At 41.3% G+C, this 25,725-nt stretch overlaps 1 protein-coding gene across 1 annotated transcript in view; it reads left to right on the forward strand.

Moving 5' to 3' along the window:
• Positions 1-25,725, forward strand: part of LOC127351903 (plakophilin-3) — a 49,244-nt gene that overhangs the window by 9,423 nt on the left and 14,096 nt on the right. The window contains exons 2-8 of the mRNA XM_051379892.1: positions 5,816-6,172; positions 18,849-18,937; positions 21,539-22,158; positions 22,419-22,542; positions 22,774-22,978; positions 23,129-23,288; positions 24,688-24,796. Of these exons, the coding sequence (XP_051235852.1) occupies positions 5,968-6,172; positions 18,849-18,937; positions 21,539-22,158; positions 22,419-22,542; positions 22,774-22,978; positions 23,129-23,288; positions 24,688-24,796 (1,512 nt within the window). The 5' untranslated portion in view covers positions 5,816-5,967. The remainder of the gene's footprint in view (positions 1-5,815; positions 6,173-18,848; positions 18,938-21,538; positions 22,159-22,418; positions 22,543-22,773; positions 22,979-23,128; positions 23,289-24,687; positions 24,797-25,725) is intronic.

Genomic DNA, 25,725 nt, shown 5'->3' on the forward strand with positions numbered 1-25,725 from the left:
CATCTTTAGCCCTACCTCTGAGATGGATGAGTATTTCTTCTGCCTGTTGCTCCGTTTTGACGTCTGTCCTCTTCATGTAATTCTTCATCAGGTCTTCCCACTCATGCACATCTTCAGTGTCCATGCCATCCCCTTTGAAGGTTGGAGGCTCTTTCCCCTTCCTGTGAGGCAAGTGCTTGGTGTGGGTACACTATGTGCTGGGCGGAGGCATGCAGCTATACTATCCGCTAGCTGCTGACCAACATGTCTTATTATCTCCCTCATCTGACTGACTACATCAGGTAACTGCAAAATAGGTTGTGGTGTGGGTGTGACAGTAACCTGTGTGCAGGTTCAATGTGGTGGCTCTGAAGAGGAACCCTGTCCCCACTGACTGAAGGGGCCTCTGCTGTATCAGGCCTATTCCCCACTACATGAACGTCACCCCCCTGAACAGGACTGTCAAAGCGCAACACCATAGGGATCCCCCTACCTCTACCAATACCTCCAGTAAAAGGCGTACTGAAATTCCCTGGAATGTAGCTCATTTTGAAATCTCACTCAACAAAACAGCATGAAATAATCAAAACAGAAAAGTACATCAATAACAAAACAACTCGATAATAGCAAGGTCACTTAAACTAAGTGCACCAGTTACACAAGGCTGATACACTGTCCACCTGGTAGCACAATGCAGAAGCCGTCCAGTAAGATGGTCCCGGTCCGGGGTGAAGAGCCAACTTCAAATCGACAAGTCACAACTGTATGTGATGAGACGCAGCTCCACACTACTGTCGCTTCTACACATCACAGGCAGCCAGGTGGATTACAGGGTTCTTTATTGCACAGTACTTTCCTTATCGCTCTGTAACACAGTACGACAGTGGTATGTCAATCAGCATTGGTCTCAGGCTAACAGTCACAGTGCATTACGTATCACTCTGTGTGGTTCCATAAATAAAAATAATAATAATAATACAACAGAATTTTTATAGCTTGATGTGATCGTATAGTGTATATTACCTAATATATTCTAGTACATTACAAAGCCTTAGGCTACATTGTATTCACATTTGCACAATCAAATATATCTCCATATGCACTGACATTATACTGGTGAAACCACCCCTCAGTAATCTGTTTTACAATATGAGAAAAGATGGAAAAGCCACATTCACCATTTAGCATGAGGTGAGCATAAACACAGCACAGGTATACATCATACACACCTAATCAACAGGCTGCTTCACTAAACTATGAGCTAGCCAAACTAGCGTGAGCTACTTAACAGAACAGTTAAAAAGGGCTGCTCACGCAGACAAACAATAATATGCAATAAAACATCATGAAAACTAACACAGAAATGCATAGAATATTACCTGTACCACAGTACGACAGTGGTATGTCAATCAGCATTGGTCTCAGGATAACAGTCTGAATAAAACATGGAACAGGTGCAAATAATTATGCTAGGTTAACACTGACAATGTACGTTTCAGTAAGTCTCTAAAATATCATTTTAAAGACTAGATAGCTTATAGTCTGGGCTCAAGACAGTTAGCTAAAGTCAATATATGTACATTACACGGTAAAATACAAAGTATGAACATTTGGAATCTCACAAAATTATTAATTATCCCAGACCATGCGAGAGAACGTGACCTACCACAGTGCATTCCGTATCACTCCGCGTAGCTCCATAAACGCCAACCCACAATGTCATGGCTACTGCCGTGCCAGTAGATGGCACTGTTGCCCCACTTTTGCCATAATTAAACCAAGTATATTCTACTCCGTTACACATGCTAAATTAAAGCTGCACTAATCAGTACTTTATACTTTGTGTGATGTGAAAGGAGTTGCTCATAGTGACCAACTCACTAAGAATTGCAACCTGAATCTGTAGTTCCCCTCAGCTTTAAAAGAGTCTTTGAGCTCATTGTTTTGGTTGGACTTTGCTGCTTTGTTCACTCTTGCTGCTGTCTTGGTTGGTGTGATTTGTATTTGTTGTCTCTCAATAGGCCTGTGTAAGCCAGAGTTCACACTGTCCCTGCCCCACTGCGAGATTATCTCTACACATCGTTTCTCACTGACAGTTTGTGTGATTAATAGCTGTCAGCGTTAGTCCTGGATGCTCTGAATTCCAACACCTCTGTCCTAATGAAAACCACCTCTGCTCCAGCAGCAGTGAAAACAAGTAAACATGTTCGAAACAAATATGATTCCAATGTTGGATTTACTCCCAAATGTCATGTCAAGTGCTTTCACATAACTGTGTTACACTATGACCGTTTTCCTTAAAAGAAATCACAATATATTGCCTTGCTTACTGTAGCCAATAAATCGGAATATATTGAATCGTATTGTATTTATTGTATCACCAGATTTTTGCCAATACACTAATTCAAATAGAAAACTCCAGTTTAGACATTGTCTGCCAATTTGAAAATCCACGTGTAGTTACATTATCATGATGGCAGTGTTATGGTTTGGAGGACAGTGAAGGTGATTTGTCAATGTAGTTTTGATTTTAAAATGGGACAAATGGGAAAAATAATTATTTGGCAAAATATTTCATTTGTATATTGGCAGCCACAGACTTCCACAGTAGAAGAAGAATCAGGGGTAATTAACCCAAGAAGTACAAAATAATCCAATAAGTGAAAATACTGGTGGAATAAATTTATGTAAACATTTTTGTGTAGCTTTTTGTCAGCTGAATGAGAACAGAATGATGTCTGTTTTACACCACAGATTAAGCATTTAGCACATGGGTTTATGGAGTAAGAGGTCATGACCTGTGTGCGTGTGCGTGTGTGTGTGTGCTGTTCCAGTGAAACAGCCTCCTCATTGCATCCCACACCCAAAATGAGAGTCAGTGGTTTCACTGTGTGAAATCCTTGTGGTCTCAGTCCTGGCTGCCAGGATTGTTTCTGAGACAGGCTGCAGAAATCCCTCCCTGAGCCTCTCTGCTCCTCCTGACATATTACTGCTCCTCGGACTCAGATTTAGTTTCCCAGACCTCCCCTTTAAGTATTTCTCATGTTAGCTTTAGGTGATGAGGTTATTTCCACATTCCTTAGCCCTTAACTAATCACCCCATCAACAGAAAAACTGTGCTTAGCTTACTGTCATTAGAAATGTTGGTAAAAGAATATAACAATATCTATGCATTGAATATACTATGACATTTCCATAAAATATGTCACTCAGTCAGTTTACTCAATGATAGAAAAGGGGTCCCTTAAGGATAAAGGATTGGGAACCGCTTGGCTAAAAGACTTTGGGCTTTTCAGAAAATATTCTGGGCTGGAACCCAAGAAGCCCCTCGCTCCGCCCCTGCCTCATGAGTTTATATTCACCTTGTGCTTCACTCCAGAGAACTTTGGGAAGGGCTTTGAGATGACGTTGTAGTTGTTTTCCTGAAAGAGCTGAGCATGTTCGCTGAACTTGTCAACAATCTGACTCCACCCTCCCTCCCTGTCCCTCCTGTTGGCTCCAGTCATCATTTAGGTTTGGATAAGAATGATTATTTTCAAGATCTTGCATAACATACATTTATGTAACACGATATCAGGGTTCACTAGTGTTGATGACATAAAATATTTAGTGACAGTGAGTGTAACTTCTAGTCATGTGCTTGACATCACTGAAAATTCAGGCAGGCTCACAGGAGTGCCGTGGAATTTACTGAGCAGACTTTGAACTCTCTGTATTTTAGACACTCCAGAGGTCATCACTATCAGGCCAAAATGTCCACACTAACTGTCTAATTTGTAGTCATGCTAGCAGCATGGCTTTATGGATGGAAATGCTAATCTGAGTGTCAGTCCAATGACTGAAATGTCTGGACAACATCAGATCAAAGACTCTTAATCTTGTCAAACTCTGTACACTGTAAAAAAAAAGTTCATCTAACTTTTAACATTTAAGTTACATTGTGCATTTTAAGCAAAACTAACAAAATTTTGTAAGTTAAAAAAACATTCTTGATCAAATGGCTTTAGTCATTTTAAGTGACACTGACTTAATTTTGTATTTTTACAAATACCTCGCAAAAAGTAATCAGGAATGTTTCTGTAATTTACAAAGAAAGTTAGTGTCACTTAAAATTACAAGTAAAAGCTACTTAATATGGTTGATCACCGTAGTTTCTTTCTCGCGCTTGGAAGGGAGAGTGAAGCAAGGAAGTTGCAATCTGCAGCTACACCACTAGATGCCACTAAATCCTACAGACTGGTCCTTTATGCAATATAGCTGAATTATCATTTACATAGTTCACTTGTATTTATGTTGGTTTATGTTGAGCAGTGTGTAGGATTTAGTGGCACCTACCGCTGAAATAATTGAATACCACTCGCCATGCAAGTGTGTAGGTAAAACTATGGTGACCATGAAACTCTCAATAAAACACTAAAGGCCCTATCTATTGCCGGTGTTTGGTTTGTCTGTTCAGGGCTACTTTAGAAACATGGTGGTTAAACATGATGGACTCCCTCTGTAGATAAAAACAGCTCACAGAATGATTCTAATTTTCAGGTGATTTTACACTAATGGAATATTATATTATATTATATTCCATTTAGATCCTCCTAAATATAACACACTGGACCTTTAACAAACAGAACATAGTGAATGAATATAAAATCAAATCACTATTTTATGATCAGAATGTTGTCTGACAAAATCCAGAAAATCATAGGTTAATGTCAACATCATCAGTGTATTATTCGCTGATGCCACTGGGAGTCACCAAAGTCATACATCCCACACATAGCTTTGGTAGTAGCCTCAGGTCAACAGTCATGTCACAGATGTTAAAGAGTCCCCACACAGGTGAAGACAAACAGTGTCATCTCTCCAATAATCTAAATTTCATCGGTCATACCTTCTGGCTATGCAGCAGCCTGTGTCACTGTGTAACTATATGGCACATAATGGGCCATCCACCATAACAGGAAGAGCCCTGAACTATATGCCGTTTACATGAGGTGTATGTTTTTCTTACTGTTGCTACACACCTTTCTTTCCATCTGAGGCCTGTGTGGACACACAAGTTACAAATAATGAATATGGTAAAAACTAACCATTGCCTCTCAGCTGGACACCATATATTTATTCAACGGCTGCATTTACTCAGACATCTTTATATTGATATCTTTATATTCTGGCACTGAAGTTATACCATACTTAGGTAATCTGTTTACTCACACAATCAGGGAGAGATTGATTAATAGTTCTGTAATATAAAGTAGTCTACCTATTTTTGTTCGGTTTTTTGCAGCTTGGAAGGGCAGCAGCCATACAGTGCACGACTAATCTCCTGTTTGTGGTTAAATTTAGACAACAAAGGCATTTGGTTAAGATTAGGCTATATCCTGTCATCAGCAGATCTAGAGAAATACTCATGGGGTGTCCTGATGGTGGCATGGACACTTTAAGGAGTGGCAGCACTTGCACAAACAATCACTTATGTCAGTATTTGCTTGGAAATTCCCCCAAAGCAAGATATTTCAACTCAGAAACATTACTGTGGCACATTCGTAAAGCACTGAAATATCTAAAGCGGGCAGTATAAATCAATACATTGTTTTGTCTTCTTATATGTGGCCATATAACACACCATTAAATGAATATCCGTTTTCAGCAGGTTCTTTTAACAAGTAGCTTTAACAAATAAGAGATGTGTTCAGTGAACATGTTACTGATATATTCAGTATCATCATTGCAACAACAGATAATTAACAACTGTTGTAAATGAACTGCATTAAACAGAGTTTCTAGAGATTATCCTCACAGTCACTAGGTGGATTTTGGTTGCCCCCCAACCCTGCAGGTCCCGCCTACATAAAGTCGGGCTGCTGATCTCCATTTCGTAACGGACACTCACACAGACAAACAGACAGACAGGACCGAGACACCGGACGAGCCGCTCCTGCTACTTGTCTTTCTCTGCCGGCCAGCAGTTGTTCATTTCCCGCTGTGAGAATGAGTGTGGCGGTGGCGGAGGGCTGCTTTCTGTCAGCCCTGCAGCCCAACTCCTCCTGCACCGCTTATGTGATTCCCTCGGACGGCCCGTCTACGGACCCGGTGGCTAGAGCCAGGAGGGTCCGAGAGCAGGTCCGGATGCGGCTGGCTGAGAAGAAGTCCTCCTCCATGCCCAGACTGGACGACTCGCTGACCGGATCAACAGGTGAGCCACATCCCGTTCAACCACTGGTGCGCGTGTTCAGACCATTAACAGGTGATAGTCATTAAGCTGTAGCCTAATTAACATTTTACCACCAGCACCCATTAAGCAGGAAAAACAATTAAAGTAAGGATTGTAATAAAATGCATTGAAATAAAACACAAATTAAATGATAAGAAAGTAGGGCCATGTTCTGGCAAAACAGTTATATTCAGTTTTTTAGGATACACAATCCAAAAATTCACAGGTTTGTCTCAGAGGCCTTTACATAACACTGTAAAATCATATTTCTGTAAGACTCATCAAACAATAAAAAAATAATATTTTGTTATTGAGTAGGGTTGTAAAATCCCAATATAACAAGAAAAAAAGCATCCTACAGTATTTCTCATGGTAGTTTTACTAAGGAAGGGTTAGAGCTGCATTGATACATTGTCAGACCTTGGGAGAAGTGGAACAAGTTGTAAACACAACAGTGACACATTCTCTTCTTATAAAGGTTTTGTGGGGAAAGTTTTAGCAAACAGTTGCCATTTTAATTCCAGCAGATACAGAGTTAGCGTTTGAGCTTCACCCTTCTTCTGTGACTTCTGTAACCTCGGTCAACTTCTCTCCTTTCCTCTACTTCGATATGCTATGTGCTAGGCTAATCTGTGTTTGAAAGGCAATCGCATTTTGAAGATGGTTAAAAGATAAAAGCAGCATATAATCGCACAATCATCATCACACTGATTAAGTTAATTAACTAATTTAACTAATTAGCTAGCTAATTATTAATGTAATTAATGTAGATTAGCTAGCTTGTTAGCTAGCATTTGGTCTGTAGCAAAAGGCTAGCTAACTAGCCAGTTAAGTAGCTAGCTAATGATTGATGTAGATTAGCTAGCTATTTCAATTCAAAATGGCCGTATTGGCATGGGAAACAGACATTTACATTGCCAACGCAAGTCTAAAATATATGTATATACATATGAGTAAAAAAAAGAAATATAATAATAAGTGTGTGTGTGTGTGTGCTTATGCATGTGTGTAGCTAACTAGCCAGCTAATGATTGATGTGGATTAGCTAGTTAGTTAGCTAGTGTTTTGCTAACATTAGCTAACTTAAGATATGACTATATATGCAGCTTTATCTTTTCACCATCTTTAAAAATGTGGTTGTCTTTTGAACATAGACTAGCCTAGCACATAGCATATCTAAGTACAGGATACGAGAAAGCTGAGCAAGGCCTGCTCAACATTAATTGGAGCACAGAGCAAAAAGGGGCAGGATTTAGGGACTTTTCGCTCTGTTTTTAGTCTCTACCAACTCCTGAGGAAAACGTCCCCTGACTCTAAAGCTGTTAAATGCCCAACTCTGATTCACCAGCTTGTTGCTGCTGTTGGGTGCTTGGCAGGTAGTGTACAGCCTGAACCATTAACTGTATATATGGGGGACAGACCTTCCGGGTCTGTGAAGTGAAGCCAAACGCGGAAGAGGCTTAAACATGCATTCTGTGTAATGACCAGCAGGGGACAGCTCCATTGACTACAAAAAAAGTGATAGCATAGAGTCTTATGAAGAAATGCGCTTAGGCCTACTTCTCACTTGATCTATTAGCTCAGTAAACAGTTTCCTAAGAGAAAGACAGAGAGACAGAGTCAGCTCGCAGGCTGCAAATGGTACTCAAACAAACCAATGGTTATCAAAAGAACCAAAACAATGAACTGAAAAATGCCAAAATATTTCATGATAATTGTTGGTTGGTCACGAGTGACTCTTTCGAAATTATACATTGTTAGAATAAAAATGATGAGTTATGTTAAGTTAAAGTACATTTAAGATGCTGAAGCCAGTGAATCATTGAGCCCATGTAGATAGTTACCTCATTGTCACCTCATTGTTCATAAAGATGTCATGAAACAACATAACAGCTTGTCTAAGGGGTCTGCTGCTCTGCTTGTAAGTTTGGCACTCATTCACCAGCAGCTCATTAAACATTAAACTCACATTAGTCCTGCAGTGTCTTACTCCACTATCCTCATGCAACTGTACACCATTTGAACACAGACAGTGGGGGCTTCTGGGTTTTTGCTTCAGCGGTAGAGGTCATACTGGCAGATGGGACCTGAAGCCCCTCGAGCAGTTCCTGTCACTCGTGTCAGTTGTTGAGCAGTGAATTATGTCAGAATCCCCAATGTTATTTAATGCAGGTGGACTGGACGCAAAGTGCACAGTAATGGTCAAGGTTTTGTATGGTTCAGTTTCAGCAAGGAGGACAGAAGAAATGCAAAGATAAGTTTCTCATTTGCTTGTAAATGTACTAACCATGACAGTTGCATTCTGGGAAATGTAATGCGCTTGCCTGCTGCAACTCTGACCAGTCTGTTAAGATCCATACATAATCACCTGAAAGTAAGAATCGTTACCTTTTTGTTACCTTTAGAATGAGCTGTTTCTACAGACAGTTCAGTGGACTCCACCATGTTTCTCCAGTAGCCCAGAACAGACAAACCAAATAGTTCTAGATAGGGATTTGTGTTTTTTTCGCAAGTTTTACAATATCTGTAGTTTTTCCTACACACTTCACAGCCCGTTCTCATTCCCAGGTTGTAAAATACAGATGCGAGCAGTGTTCAGCTAGTTGCAATCTGCACTTTAACCACTAGATGCCACTAAATCCTACACACTGGTCCTTTAAGGATTGTTTCTCCCAAGTGATTATTATAATAGGACAGAATTATGCTAATTTGATAATTTACCGGTTTATCGTACTGTTGTCACAGAGAGTTGAGCTGAAAGGTGAAGCTCTCGATCTACCGGTCGCTCTTTGTTCCTAACCTCACCTATGGTCATGAGCGATGGGTCATGACTGAAAGAACGAGATCGCAGGTACAAGCAGCCGAAATGGGTTTCCCCAGGAGGGTGGCTGGTGTCTCCCTTAGGGATAGGGGGAGAAGCTCTGTCGTCCGTCAGGGACTCGGAGTGGAGCCACTGCTCTTTTGAGGAGCCAGTTGAGTTGGTTCGGGCATCTGGTGAGGATGCCTCCAGGGTGCATCCCGAGGGAGGTGTTCCTTGCACGTCCAGCTGGGAGGAGGCCACGGGGCAGAGCAAGGACCAGGTGGAGAGATTATATCTCCACACTGGCCTGGGAACGCCTCAGGATCCCGCAGTCAGAGTTGCCTGATATGGTCAGGGAAAGGGAAGTTTGGCGTCCTTTGCTGGACCTGCTTCCGCCGCGACCTGACCCCGGATAAGCGGATGATGATGATGATGATGATGATGATGATGATAATCCACAATAAATGCATGCCCTTGCGCTCCTTATACACTTGATCGGACATGACCAGTGACCGGCTGATCAGTCTCATATATTCAATTGTATGCCGGTAATATGTACACACATGCTGTGATGGCTCTTGACAATAATCGACTGTTGTCACAGACCCACACACAAGCTAAATCATGTCATCGGCCTTGAAGTTTTTTTTTTACTGTAAGTAGAGAAGACATAACAAGACTCCTCCACATGCAGCTCACCTGCGGCACGGATTCACGGGTGAAAATTCAAAAACGTGTTTTTTGGGCAACCTTATAAACCATGCTGCCAAAAAATGAAAGCAGAGCAGACACATGCTAGGAGACTGAAAGAGGCTGGGCGGGGCAAGCCAGTGTGAGTGCAGTAAGAGAGGTAGAGGGGTGTGTGTGTGTGTGTGTGTGTGTGTGTGTGTGTGTGTGTGTGTGTGTGTGTGTGTGTGTGTGTGTGTGTGTGTGTGTGTGTGTGTGTGTGTGTGTGTAAAAGGGGAAAGCAAGGTAAAAGTAGTTTGTGAGTAAACTCTGAAATAAGGTGAAAAATAAAGTAGAAATGAAATTGTGGAATAAGATCAAAAGCTCTGTCTATTCTGTTATTCAGTGTTTTTATTATAAAAATACAATTGAAAAGTTATCGGCAGGTCACCAATACTCGTACAGTCGAGCCAATCCCATCAAAATTTCAACACAAAACAAAAACAGATGTGAACCTGAGTTGTTATGCAACCAACACAGGAAATCTGTTCCACAGCAACATGGGAACTGGTGATGTGGAAATTTGAAATTCCATTTCATCACTGAGTTTTGGTCTTACGGCAACTTGACTCAACAATCAACTAAATAGAGATCCCTGTTCAGTAATGTGGTGGGCTTACTTCAGCTCCAGTTGTGACACATCATGGCTGGGAAGCAGTATGAGAGCTGCAGCATCGCTGAGATAAAGTTGTTCAGAGGATTGATATCACAGGACTTTACAGGCCAGACCATTAAGTCATTTCTTATGAATGTCGGTCATTTGATGCCTGGATTATACGGCTTTACAAAGCCATTCAACAGTTGTACAGTTTGTCATAGATGACAAAGTGTGAATCACAATTAACCTTTACCCAAAAATATATGTAATATATATGTTATTTATCTATGTATATTGTTAACAATATACTGACACGCATATGTGTGCTGTGAGAACCTGTGAGTGTATTATTTCCTGGTCATTTCCTGTTTTTTTTTTTTTTTTTTTTCTCGCTGTGGAAACTTGACATCACAGGTTCCAGTCAGGATGGGTTGGAGTCCTAAATGTTCACATGTTGAACAAGAACTGTATGATCCAAAAGTGATTTATTAAGCACAAAGATCCAGCAACACCTCATGTTCTCTGTAGTGACATGTGCAGGTTTATAATAGTGTCCAGTCAGCTTTAGGAAGTTAAGACGATCCACATCTGTCTCACTGCAGGCCGGATCATGACCTCCCGTTAGTCTATTCAAAAGGAAAGTGAGGTAGAGGAAGGAGAAATCTGTCCTCCTCTCCACTGCTACTCCTTCTCCTGTCTGATAACAGGCCCCCGGTTTGACAAACGGAGGCAGGATGTTGTCTGAGGGCTGCATGTAAGCTTGTGTGAGATATTCTTTTATTAGTAAAATGACTAACCACACATCTCCAAGCCAGCACAGATGGCTTTTCTTTCGACTGAATGTCCTGTTTGTGAAATAACAATAATGTGTGTTTCCATCACACACAGTATGAAGGTGTTTTTGTGACAGTGTGTTTATTTCTGGAAAAAAATTAAAAAGGCTGCACTGCATTGTACAACAGTAACAAAGGATTGAAGTTATTGCAGACTTGATTCACTGTGGTTGGGAGATTGGACAAATTGGCGATTAGCCATTGCAGTCCATTGCACGTGGTTTTGGGCGATTGCCCAATCTGTGACCCCCAACACCACATACACTACTTTGTGGCTCCGTACATTACTCCTTGATGAGTTTGAATCAAGGTGGAACTCATTAGGTCACAGACTGCGGCCATGAACGGTTGAAATATGCCCAACAGCTGTTATCCCATTTTGACAAATAGAAAATATGCACAATAACTGTAGAATTATTATAGTTTAGATCCTTACACAAAAAGTGTGGAGCATTCATATTTCAGGTTGACTTTAAAATGCAGCTGCAGAATGACAGTGATGCAAAGTATATGGGATTTGTGGAAATATATGTAAAACCACTGACAAGATGTTTAAAGTCAGGTTAGAATGTTTTAGTTTATGGTGAAGTGGCTTTTATTTTAATGTTCCCTAAATATGTTTCATTTTGCCATGAGATCAATGCATTACCTGCTGTTGCCTAAACTAGGAATTAGTTTTCCGTGACATTTGAAGTTGAGAGGAACTGAATGAGCCGAAGGGGTTTGGCAAAATCGGAAGAAGTTCCCACGCTGTGGTCTAAATTCCACATAATCTGGATGCAGTGCGGCCACAATGAAAATTAAAACAAAAGAAACAGATGGAGAGGGTGAGTGGAGCAAAATAACGTAGAATGAGTTGAGCAAGAGATGCTTGTGTGAATGGGAAAGATGTTGAAAAAGAAATGCAGGTTAGCTGATGTCTGGTTATACACCCCTCCTGAGCTCATTGACCACCTTGTGTGTGGAACATTCCTGTCTAATCTTCTCTTCACAGTGTGTTATCAGTCTATTTTAGACTGGTCTGTACTTTAGCCAGCGGAGTAAGCCCTGCTGTCATACTGTGTGTCTGATATTTTTCACTCTACCTTAGAATTTGATCTATCTGAATTAGATATAATTAGATCTGAGAACAGCACTTCTGACCTTTCAGATTTGTAGATTTTATTGTCCTGAGACCTAAAATAAAAAGATTAAAAACTGAGGGCCTTTTCTTTTAAAGCTGCAGCAGGTAATTGCAGAAAAATATTTTCTCTCATATTTGTTCATACTTTCATTATATCCTGACAGTAGAACATGAGACAGAAAATCTGTGAAAATATCAGGTTCCTCATTTACTGCTGTCAAAACACAGTGAAGATTTCAGCATTAATGAGTTATTTTTATAAAAGTTACCTAGTGCAGCTTTAACCTCGTTTTTATTCTTGTGAAGTGACAATAAAAAACATCTCATTTTCATTTATTGAACTGAGGTAGTAAAAACTACCCAGTTTAAAAACATCTAATCCATTTTATCCACAACTGTAGTGGAAGACAATTAGATTTGGATTTAGGTGAGATAAGAAGCAAAGGACATGAGCAAGGAATGTAACCATTCTAACACCAAGGTCAATATCTTAATCCAACGTAATGGCAGGAATCAATTCTGTAAACAATCCTGTCCCTATTGTTTCTGTTAGATATGTTTGAGTTTTGAGAACAGATGGGAGTTGACCCTGACATTTCCGGTGTTCAGTTGACTTGACCTGGGTACGAGTTAAAGTCACACAATACCACAAGGTACAAGCTTTTTTCCAACTCTAGTAATGGAGCGTAAGGATGGTGATGCTTGTTGGTCTGTCAGTTGGTGCCAGTACCCTAATTCACATCTCTCTATAAAAGCAAGGTCTGTCTGTCTGTAATATCTCTGCAGATCAGGATCAGACTGACCTGAGCTCAACATGGCTGCTCTGTGGTTTAAGGGTGTGCAACGCTGGCTTTGTTTGGACTACAAAGATACTGTTAATAAATTATTTCATAAATGATTTACGAATTCCGCTAGCATTGTCAACCATAGCCACGTGCGCACCAGAGCCAATCACTGCAGAGCCCACCCCCACGATACACCTTAAGAAACACGCTGATCTATACCTGCAGCAGCGCGAGCGGCTTTATACCTGCAGCGGATTTTGCCGGCTGTTCGGTCCCGTTCTGTGCATCTACAGTGACTGTTGTGGATTACTGAGACTGAACGAGTCCGGACCGAGTCTGTTCCGGTCTGAGGAGATCCGGATACGTGAGGACAATAAACTGGAATCGGAATCTGTGGATGTTCGTCTGTAGCTAGCTGCTACACCTTCAAACACAACCTCATTTGGCCATCCATGAAAAAGCTACTTAACCTCCCACTTTTCTATAGCAATACATACTTCCTACGGGCACTGCACTAGTAACCCTAAACACAACACAACTATTGTTGTTTTGGGTTGTGTTGTGTTTAGGGTTATGTTGTGCCTAATTCTTTTCCCATTTGTTTTCCTTTTTAACAAAGATATTTAAGTACTTATCAGCATTGCTGTATGCAGGGTTTTAGAAGAACCCACACTTCAGTCAAAGCATGAAGTTAATTTTAGGCAATTATTTCACAACTTTTATTGTATACCACTCGCAATAGCGGGTCGTCCACTAACTGGAAGGTTTTTGGTTTGATCCCCGGGTCCTCCCTGCTGCATGTTGAAGTACCCTTCAGCAAGATACTGAACCCCAAATTGCTCCCGATGCTTCGCCCTTTTGCATATTGTACAAATACAGGTCCATTTACCATTTATCATGAAATACAGAGGGAGTGAGGGTACTCGTGTGGATAAAAATCTGAAGTAATGGCCATTTCAGGTACTGAGTTGGTTGGTCTGTCTTTCCAGAGCAAGATATGACACCAGGTTGCCATCCCCAGTGGATGATTTCTAATAGATTTGGTGACCTACTTACCGTTTCTTACAGTGAAAGCTAATGAAAATATCCCAGCTAAAAAGTCAAAGACATTGTATCTTGAAGACATTTGAGTAGATTGCAATGAAAGGTCAGAGTGTTGCAACAGTTTAGGAAATTTATATATAATTAATTAATGAAATATTGATATTAAATAATTTTCTTGAACAGTTAACAACTCTCATGTCTGTACACTCGTTTTAAATCTACTGCCAGCTGCTGATTATCTTAACTTAGCATGAAGACTGGATACAGAGGCCAACAACTAGACTGGCTCTGTTTACAGGTCACAAAATCTTCTTCCTAGAGAATCTGCTGGTTTTCTGGCATCCTTACAGAAACATAACAAGACTCTAGGAAAAGAATGATTCTGGCGCATAACCACAACTTTTCACTTTGGTTTTGTATGGATTTAACAATTAGTGAGCTGTAGAGGTGGTGGAAGGTGGATTTTGCTGTTAGAAAGTGGCTGCAAAAGTTCCCCATTGCATGTCTGTCTCCTTTAGTGCAAAAGGCCCCAAAGATCGTTAACATGTTGTTTGCTTCATCCCACATTGGGGTGTAATTAACATTGTAGAGGGCTTTAAAAGTCTGGGTATTGAGTATGGAGTTCAGACTAGTGTTGGTGACCAAGGTTTTGGATATCGTGGGACCAGGACTCGTGCTTTAGTCGAAGATAAGTTTGTGACAAAGGTGGAAAGTACTTAGTAAACATGGTGTTGAGAAAGGCATGGCTGGGTACCATGGCCCACTAATGGTTCATGGTGAAAGAGAGGAGCTGCACACATAAATTACTGAGAGGCTTCTTTTTTTGCAGAAGCCAAAGTCTCATATTGGGAGGTGGGCTTAATCATAGTAAACATTGAGAGAGGAGTTAATTAAAAACATGCTTAAACTTCAGAGAGCAACACTACCACATTCTGGATTTCTCATGGGATGTGAGCGTTTTGTTCACACACAGTAAATATCATCCTACTTCTAACCATCAATGTGTCTTAGTTGTAACTATTTAAAAGTTACAGTGGATATGTAATGAGAGAAAAGCTAAAAGACATATCTAGCACTAAACCAGACACCCTGATGTAAAGGTCTGGATATTTGCAAGGCCATGGGATCAAGGAAAAGGGAGTTCCAGTAGATCCACCACTGGACACACTCCCACGCTTGTGGACCATCACGAGATAGAAAAGAAACATATAGAGTAATGGTCGGGATATGCATGATAAGAACTCAGACAGCCTCTCCTCAAAAGCCTTCATAGTGTTGCCCTTGGTTGTTCACATGATAAGTGAATATCCAACACCATCCACTCTGTGCACACTCTTTGCCTGCACACTCGCTCAAGCTGGCACAGTCTTTAAAATGTGCAACAAAATCAACCACCACCTGATTGGCTGTTCCATCTCCAGTCCCAATGCTTGCATAAGAAAACAAATCCACCGGACACCATAGAATCAAATCATGCAAACATTTCTGTTAATAATACAAAATGATGACTGAAAATGTGTTTTAATCCAATTGTAGTTGAACAAATCTACATCGTCATCATTTTATCATAATGCCTCCAGGATGCTGTAGAAATACTAGTGATTTAATTGAAGATTAACATTTATGTGTAAAACAGATGTTTTCTCAAACTACATTTTCTTTTGCTTTGTCTCTTTAAAATATAATGTATGTGCTCGCAAAATATATATCTTTCTGTGCTGCAAATCTCCCATTGCTCGCTCAGGAATGAGACACAAATATAATGCCACAGTTTAACAATAGGTTATTTTAGAATGGTTGGTTATAAATACAGTACTTTCACGATGTGGAATCTGAAATACTGGCATCTTGAGCCTGTGGTACCCATGAGTCTTTGCTATTGCTGTAGAACCAACCAGAAGTGTGAATCAGAGTTGGAGCAAATGAATAAGACTTTCAGTTAATAACAAAACCCTACACCAAAGTTTCAGAATTTGTCCAAAATTGATTCATACTCAATTTCTACAAAGTGTAATCTCTAACCTCCGCTCTCCATTGCACAGGAAGCAAAATTTAGTAAATGGCAAATTGTGTGCAAAACAAAAAGAGATTGATTGCTGGTTATATGCTGTGTGTGTTCTTCGTATTGTGGTGGTCTTGCATGAGCATACCTTCCCTGACCTTTGACCTGGTGATGCTTATGCTCAGGCATGCAGCCCAGACTCCCCTTCCAGCACCATCTCCTCCCTCCTCCCTTCCGCCCTACTGGACTGGAGGGTCTGTATTGTTTTTCTCCAAGGCGTTTACTACAGACACTGCTTCCCCTTCCCCTCCCTGTTCAACTCGTAACAGCTCTTGAGCCTGAGAGTGTTGGTACATGTGGTTACAGTGTGCAATCTCCACATGTCTTCATGTCTTTGAGGTGAAGTGAATCCATCTGTGCTACAGAATCACAGTTATACAGAGACCTTTAATGTAAAGTCTTTACATGACTTTCACATATAACACTCTTGTTATACATTCCAGCAGTGCGGCTGTATAGATGGCAATGTCAGTCTGTGGGACGGTCCACCACTTTGGTCCAGACTGAAATATCTTCACATCTTCTTGACGAATTTGGCACAAGTTTTTGTCCACACATCCACAGTTTCCAGACAGTGTATCCTGATCATCCCCTGACTGGGGATCCACTAGTCTGGCTCACAGGAAGTAGGCTGTGGGGATTTCTCCTCTCCTTCCGCTTCCCCCTTGACACTGTTTTGCGAGGGCAGCGTCGCTGCATCCTGGTTTAAGTGCTGCCCACAACGATTGTGAAAGAAAAGAAATACAAACAAGCCAGAGTTTTTTCCACTATATCCCAGAGCGATAATGGGTTTGGACAAATCTTCCTCTAGCCCCATCCGTTCCCAGCCCACTACCACTATTTATTCATTTATTGAGTAACGGTCTCTTAATTGTTTTTTCATAATTCTAATTTATACTGTATTAACATGCTCAATTCACAAACGGTGGGTTTTTGTGTATCTGTTTTGGCTTGTCATTAAAGCAGCTGAATAGCTAACTAACAATTAACTGACATATTTTCACCTACACCTATATGCTTTTAAATATCCTCGACTCACTCTGGACAACAAACTGAGCAAGGACATTCACAAACACTGCAAACTCAAAGCACTTTCTGTTGCTGTTTTATAAAAGCATAATCCAACCCATTCTCCCTTACTGCCCCCCCCTTTTTATTCAACATGTTAACTGCCTTCAATAGGAACAAACTTGTACACATAGCAAAGAAAGCCTCCAAAATGATTGGTCTCCCCACCCCCAACCTCTCAGACCTCAGCAACAAAGCTATCACACACAGAGCACACATCATAGCACACAACACCAGGCACCCCCTCAACCCACTGTTCACATTGCTCCCATCCGGGCACAGCAGTTTTGTCCCTTGTGCCATAGCATTACTCAACAAAGTAGCCAATATTTGTAAATATTATATATGTATGTACACCAATCAGGCAGATCAGGCATTCTGCAGCCCCATACCAACACACTGTGTGTTCTGACCCCTTTCTATCAGAACCAGCATTAACTCTTTCAGCAGTTTGAGCTACAGTAGCTCGTCTGTTGGATCGGACCACACGGGCTAGCCTTCACTCCCCATGTGCATCAGTGAGCCTCTGTCTCCCATGACCCTGTCTCCGGTTCTTTTCCTTCCTTGGAGCACTTTCACTGCAGACCGGGAACACCCCACAAGAGCTGCAGGTTTGGAGATGCTGACCCAGTCGTCTAGCCATCACAATGTGGCCCTTGTCAAAGTCACTCAAATCCTCACGCTGCCCATTTTTCCTGATTCTAACACATCAGTTTGAGGATAAAATGTCCACTTGCTGCCTGATATATCCCCCCCACTGACAGGAGCCATGATAACCAGATAATCAGTATTATTCACTTCACCTCTCACTGCTCATAATGTTATGGCTGATCGGTCTATGTATGTGAGGCTATGTACAGACTGTGGTAACAAATTTCCTGCAAAGGACAATAAAGAATCTTAACTACCCACTTACACACATACCTACCAATTCAAGCTGAGGACAGGTGAAAATATGTATATACTGCTGAGGTATATACTACTAATATATACTGAGGAAAAACTCCTTCCCTCCTAGCTGTCCATTTATATGACCGATGTATTGTTTCAAGAACACTACTCTAACCATAGAATAAGCGTATCTTATTACAGTTATAGGCCTATCAGTTATAAGCTGTTGTTTTTGTCTGTACGTGCACTGTGCTGTTAATACCCCACCTCCCCTGCTGCCACTGTGAGAAGTACCCCTCCTGAAAAGCCACACTGTCATTCAAACACCGACCAACAGTCATCAAAGCAAAAAGAATGAAATGGAACAAGATAAAATAATCCTTGATGCAGAAGCATTGATAGAAAAGCAAGAAATAATAAATAGGTAAACAGCAAGATAATATATAAACAATATAAACAAGAAGAAACAATATAAGATAGAGAAGGTAATTTCTGAGGAAATCACAGGGTGAATGCTGGCTGCTGAAAGGCTAATGCTAAACTGAATTGCGGGCTTTCAAAGTTGAAAAATATTGATAATATTTGACGGAAGAATGAAAGAAGAGAGGCCACAACGTTTCATTCCTGAGTGATAAAGTGTTGTAGTTTTTGTAACTTTTGGAGGTGGCATTCTGAATATTCTAGTCTTTTTTTGAAACACTAATATTTTACCTTTCTTCTTTGTCCAGACTACAGCTTTCCTGAGGCAAAGAGCTTTACCCACAGCCGTGGTTTCAGCTCCAGGTCCATGATACACACACCCAGCCGGGTCCTGGCTGTGAGTACCACCTGCCGCTACTGCATTACACTGTGATACATGCAACAAAGCCTTTAAAAAAACTGTCCAGCACAAATCACTGTTTGGGACACATTCAGTGTAGCTTAGGTCCAAGACAGGAAACACAATTGCTTAAAGGCTTGTCCATTTACAGCGTCGCATACAGTCAGTTCTTTTATATTTCTACCAGAATTGGTGCTTTGTTTATACTGTGAGAACTTAGCCCAGCAGAGGGACAGTGTGACAGTGCGATGATTCACAACAGTCTCCCTGCCAGAGAGCTGAAAGCTTGATTGATGATCTTCTTTGTGGAGTTGACTCTTGCAATCCAGAGATTAAGTACACTTAGCTCTGGTTGGGAGATGGTAACTACCAAAACAGTAAAAGTTTGGCTGTGGCCCACTGTAGTAAGGATGTGCATGCTAAGTAATCAAGATTATTCCAGTTCATTTTAACTTCTGTTTCATTTTTGTAGTTTTGGCCAGCAAGTTGAGTACAGTGTTATTCTTATCAGTAAAAATGACATTGCACTGTCTAGGTTAGTTGCTGAGATCTGTGCTGTATCCATGATTGAGAGTCCCCCTCAATCCCCCTACTTAATTATTTGTAGACAGAAACAAAATTATAGCTTCTGTCAAATGTATCACCAATTATGAAGGTCTAAAGGCTGTTTCAGAGCCTTCAAAGGGCCAGGAATAAAAATCTGAAAATATCAAACCTGAATATTTTTTTTGGTGCAGACAGAAATGTGCGCGCTATTTAGTTGCCGTAATGATATGTAGTACTGGGTATCGAAAAGTGTCAAGCACCGAATGCTTCATAATTGTGATAAACCATATTGTTGTCATTTTATGACCATTTAATGCAACTGATATAATGATAAAGCAAGTACACCCTTTCAAAGAGCAATGATTTTAGAATTAGAATGTGAAAAAATAATAAAAGATCCTTGATAAATAAAACCTAACCAAAACAATAAATAACATGGACTCTCAGGCTCTATTAACTATAGGCTATTGTGTTTTAACAGGCAAAATAGTAATAGTAGGTAAAGCCTGCTGTTTATCCTGGCATCATGTTGACTAAAATGTTGGTGCATTCTTAAACGATAAGTCGTATTATGACAGGCGATAATTAAATATCCTATATATGCTACAATAAGTTGCTAATACAATTAAAGATATTCCGAGAACAATTTTTCCTGAACTTTGTGTATCAGCAAACAACAAGCACGTACTACTAAGCCTGAATGATTGCTGTCGTTGTTGTATGGGCTGCTTCAGGTTAAACCCAAGGTCAGAGTCAAGGTCAGAGTACATTGGGTCATGACTTCGCTATCCTGGGAAAAGAATCGGACGCAATTATTGTGACAGACCTACTTGGCAAGATTCTTTAAAGATTCTTATATTTTTATTTTTATTTCAAAGTAATTCATTGAGTAGTCATATTGTTGTCCAGATCCCTTACACACTTTTCTTTTGTTGGTCTAAATGTAGTCAAATGTAGGTATTCTGAGGTTAAACATACTGAAATCAGCCTATAAAATGCCCACCATGTGTGAGTTTGTTGAATATTAAACATAAACTCACACACAAATACCGAGGACATGACCTCGGTGTCCTCAGTGGGAGCCATGGTCCTGGCTGAGATATGGGAGTGCAGCTACATTGCTAATGATAATTCTGACAGAACAGGAGGAGTCATACTATCATACACACCCAGGAGAGCTAAAATTAGCTGGAAGAGAAAACAAAGACAAATTGTAAAAGTACTATCCAATCTGGAGAGTTTACAGCCAGACTGGTTTAAACCTTGACCTACTGTACTGAATCATGAGTGGAAAGGTTTCTTGTGCAATGAGGGATTTTTAGCAACATTCCCGGTGTAGTCACTTTCAGTTTTACTTCCAGATATAGTGGTTTAGATCATATGAATAGACAGCTGGTTTATTTACAATGAGTCAGCTTGCCCCTTTTTGTACAAGATGTGAAAACCCAGCCCAAACTATGGAAATGAGACCAAAGTTGTAATAAAATTGTACTTTAAACTTCTCTAAACTTCTCACTTTCTCTAAAAGAGAAGGGCGGTGTTCATCACTGTTCCTTCCTTACTGGAGACCTGTGTACACACACTTGAAAGCAATGAGCCAGTATTGTGTATGAATAATGTTTCCTCTCTGTATCAAAAGGAGAATAAGAGAGTAAGGAAAATACTGGCCAACACTGCTGACCTATTGCAGAACAATGTAAAGACAGAAGAAAATAAATTCAAACAGGATGTTTGTCTGTTGCTGTCAGCTGGCCAGTCTAACAATGCAAAGACAACAGTGAGCTTCCTGCAGCTTACAGTAACTTGACTTTAATGAAGGAGAGAAGGAAGAGCTGTTGAATGTGGAACATCTTACTCCACTTTTTGTGTCCCGGACAGTTTCATTAACCTTAAGCACTGTTTCTTGTTAAACTGTTAAGAAAAAGAGATACTAGTTAAAGGTTTATCGCTATAGTAAAAGTTAGATGAAAATATACCTTGTCATATCCAAAATGTTGAAAAAAATGTATCTGTGCCTATCTGTTAACCCTTTATTACCCACCCACCCTGCAGGTACCCACAGTACCCCTGCACTCCTCTGGTTTCTCCTCTCGCTCTGCTGCGGACACCACTTCCAAGGTGAGGAGTAAGGCAACCACCATGGTCCAGAGCAACTTCCAGACCTCCCAGTCACACAGCCGAAGCCAACGCTCTAAGTCTCTGTGCCAGGCAGACCAGGAGGCATTTCCTCTCACTGTGTTGCCTCATCCAGAAAAGGCCTCCTTCACAATCAGTGTGCCTCCCCCCGGCACCCTAAGGCGCAGCCTCAGCGGGACCCTGGCCCAAGAAAGAGGCTACTGGCAGGAGGAGGAGCTGCCACATCAGTATACCTACAAAGGCCCGTCCCACCGCACCATCAGTCGCATTACCAACCGACAGCAGCACTACCAGCAGTTGGGCTCTGCCGGGGGCCAGGAGGGCTGGGTGGGGACCGGCAGGGGTGTGCCCATGGCAGGGGACACCTGGGGGACACAGTGGCAGCAGCATGTGTCCAGGGCCAGCCATGTCATGGGGACAGGGCAGTACCAGGCCCCAGTCCACCGGGCCGCCTCGCTCCACAGTGTGAGGAGTGTCGGGAAGGGCATGGATATCTTGGACGGAGCATCGATACACAGCAACGACCCACTGGCAGAGTGAGACATTATTTTTTCATTTGCCTGGCTAAAACATCTGGGTCACCTCTGGCTTGGATCAACTTTATTTGTTGCTTTGTTAGATATATGGACAAGAGGATTAACTGATAAATGGAAAAAAATAATCAACAGATTAATTAATGATGAACATAGGCATTAGTTGCAGCTGTAATGTGATTATAGCCTCGTCATACACTGCTAGTAATAGCCACTGTTAATTTACAGCTTCCGTGTGTGCGTGTGTATGTGTGTGTCTGCAGGGTGCAGGGTCTGGACATGGCTACAGCTGTCAGATATCTGTCTGAGTCAGATACTGCCTTGCAAGTTCTGGGAGCTGCTTACATACAACACCAGTGTTACCATAGCAGCAATGCCAAAAACCAGGTAACAGCAGCTTGCCATTGGTTGTGTTTGGTTATATTTCTTTTATTCACTGTATTTGATTGTACAAAAATAAGACTAAACATGGTGAAGTGCCGTCTAAGGTACCCTTCCAGTGGAGAAAATGAAAAGCAATCCCGTACAGGGTTCCTTGTGATGCAGTGCCCTCTCAAGTGCTCTTTTATTTGTTTTGCCATAAGTCTGCCACTGGTGTATTCTTCCTGATCCTCTCAGGTCCGTTCTCTGCATGGCATTCCAGCTCTGGTTCAGCTTTTTTCCAGTGACAGCCTAGAAGTGCAGCGCTTTGCCACTGGCGCCACGCGGAACCTCATCTACGAAAACGCTGACAACAAGGCAGCGTTGGTAGATGCCGGTGGAGTGCTGCGTCTCGTTAACATCCTGGGCGAACCTGATGAGGAGCTTCGAAAGACCATCACAGGTAGTAATGGCTGTGCTTTCAGACTCTGCTTGCGATCTTATGTCCATGCAATCACATAATCCAGGTGCTGTTACTGATTTATCTTCATCAAGATATGACTGGTTTGAAGTAGTTATTCAGACAACAGAATAAAACCTGTTGTGGCTGCAGGTGTCCTGTGGAATCTGTCCTCCAGAGACAACCTGAAGGAAAAGCTGTCCAAAGAAGCTTTATCAGAGCTGACAGAGAAAGTACTGATTCCTCTGTGCGCCAGCATCCCACTAAGCCCATCGGAGAGAGACATCTTCTACAACACCACGGGCTGCCTCAGGTGACTCCACAGAACCCTGCTCACATGTTAACAGTTTCATCAATAAAAATTCAATTTATCACAGCATTTGCTAATTAGTAAAACACACACACAAGTACAGCTGAGATTGGTGGGAAAATCATTCATTTTGCATGTATTTGGCTATAAACCAAACAGTCCTGGGCAAATTAAAATTGTCAGAGGATCACCAGATTATTTCAGTTCTTCCTGAGGGAACATGAATTTCTGTACCAGAGTTCATGACAATCAATCCAATAGTTGTGCAGAGATTCCAATCTGAAGCAAAACTGTAAACTTGCTGCTGTAAAGACGGGGGATCACCAAAGTTATGAGGATTTATTCTGTGGAAATGAATGTTGGTACAATATGTCATGAAATCCATCCAGTAGTTGTTGACATAATCAGTCTGGACCAATGGAGTGGTGAACAAAGGTGTATGATACTTCCACATATTGCTCAGCAAGTGAGTAGATAAGTCTCCATGTTCAGTTACAGGTATTTACTGATGTATTTTATGTCACAAACAACAACTACACATTCAAATCTCATAAGCTTGAGTCAGCCACTGTTTTCAGGTCATCCAACTTAAAACCCATTGAGATCGAGGGGAGGGAACCTGTGTACTAAAATGCCAACTTAGTTCCAGGTTTTAGGACTCATTCCTGTAGCACTCTATACTACAGTGTCCATGGACCTTATCTGTTATTGCTATGGAGATGCCAACCAGTTAAGAATAGGCACAGCACTTGTTTGCTGCTATTGGAAAAAGAACACCATAATGATTTACTGAACCAATGCTTTATTCACCGAAACACATTACTCAATTAAATAGATGATCTATTTTTTCTTGTAGCATAAAACTTGAACTGCTGCCATGTTATCTTAGAATTTAGTCGTGATCATGTAAATCATAATAATTCTTCATTTTCATCGCAAAATGGTTACATTCAGGTCACACCTTGTAAAGCTTGTCTGAGGAGTTACTTGGCAGAGATAGAATTACATGTAAGTGCAATAAGCTCCAGAAAAAAGCAATATTTTTTGTGGGGAAGGTGCTGCTGAAGGGAGCTGAAGAGAGCTTCATAAAGTTTCTGAAAATCACTCAAAGATCAAAGATGCATTTTAGTATGACAGCTTTACTGCATACTAAATGGGAGGCAGACTGAGGACCGGGTGGAGAGATTATATCTCCACACTGGCCTGGGAACGCCTCGGGATCCCCCAGTCAGAGTTGGCGACGTGGCCAGGGAAAGGGAAGTTTGGGGTCCTCTGCTGGACTTGCTACCCCCGCGACCCGATCCCGGATAAGCGATGAAGATGACATGAGATGAGCTTTACTGCATTATGTTCTGACAGCGTAGCCTGGGTTTAAATGTCTGTGTGTTTGTGTGCATATTAGGAACTTGAGCTCGACGAATGAGAGGACGAGACAGAAGATGAGAGATATGCGAGGCCTGGTGGACTCTCTGGTGTCCTACATTCAACAAGAAGACCGTGCAGACGATAAGGTAACATTGACCTGCACTGTAAGAGCCTGTGACCGTTTTAAACACAGTAAATAACAATAATTTGAAATCCACTATGGTCATTATGGCTACAGCACACCACACTGGCAGGGCCTTTGAAATGTCAGTAGCTACGAGCACTAACCACCAAAACTAAAGATACAAGGACAGAAAGTCGAGGTTCCACAAAATGAAAGACTTCACAGCATCTTATGTCATATAACGAAATATTTATGTTAACGGATAAGGCTTGTGTTTTATGGCGGCTGTGGCTCAGAGGCAGAGTGGGTCGTTCCTTAATTGGAAGGTTGTGGGTTCGATCCCCGGCTCCTGGTGGCACATGTCGAAGTATCCTTGAGCAAGATACTGAACCCTAAATTGCTCCCGATGCCGTGCATCGGTGTGAATGTGTATGAATGTTAGTTTCTGTTCAATGGACTTTGCCATCACTGTGTGAATGTGTGTGAAAGGGTGAATGTGGCATCTAGTGTAAAAGCGCTTTGAGTGGTCGGAAGACTAGAAAGGCGCTATACAAGTACAGGTCCGTTTACCATATATTTTTCTTGTCAACAAATCCTATGACCCAATACCAAACCCAACAACATGTTGTTAGCTCTCAACACTTTCTGACTTTTGTTCATAGGACAGGGATGTCCCAGTCATGTTTTCTTGCCCAGATCCTGATCTGAGTCTTTAGACATATCACTCACGTATGCACTGTAGAGGCTGGCTCTTACAAGGGAGAGCAGCACTGCAGTGTGGTGGACAGATAGCAGAGCACAGTAATGTGTTAGCATCATGGTTTACGACCATTAAAATATGCCAGGATCGTCCTGGTACCACTCTGTAGGATCAGCTTTAGTCCCCTACTGAAGATGTGAATCTTTAAAAACTCAATAAAATAGACTAATATATATAGTTTATTTAAAAAA

Source organism: Dicentrarchus labrax, unplaced genomic scaffold (genome assembly GCF_905237075.1).
Source record: "Dicentrarchus labrax unplaced genomic scaffold, dlabrax2021, whole genome shotgun sequence".
Lineage (NCBI taxonomy): Eukaryota > Metazoa > Chordata > Actinopteri > Moronidae > Dicentrarchus > Dicentrarchus labrax.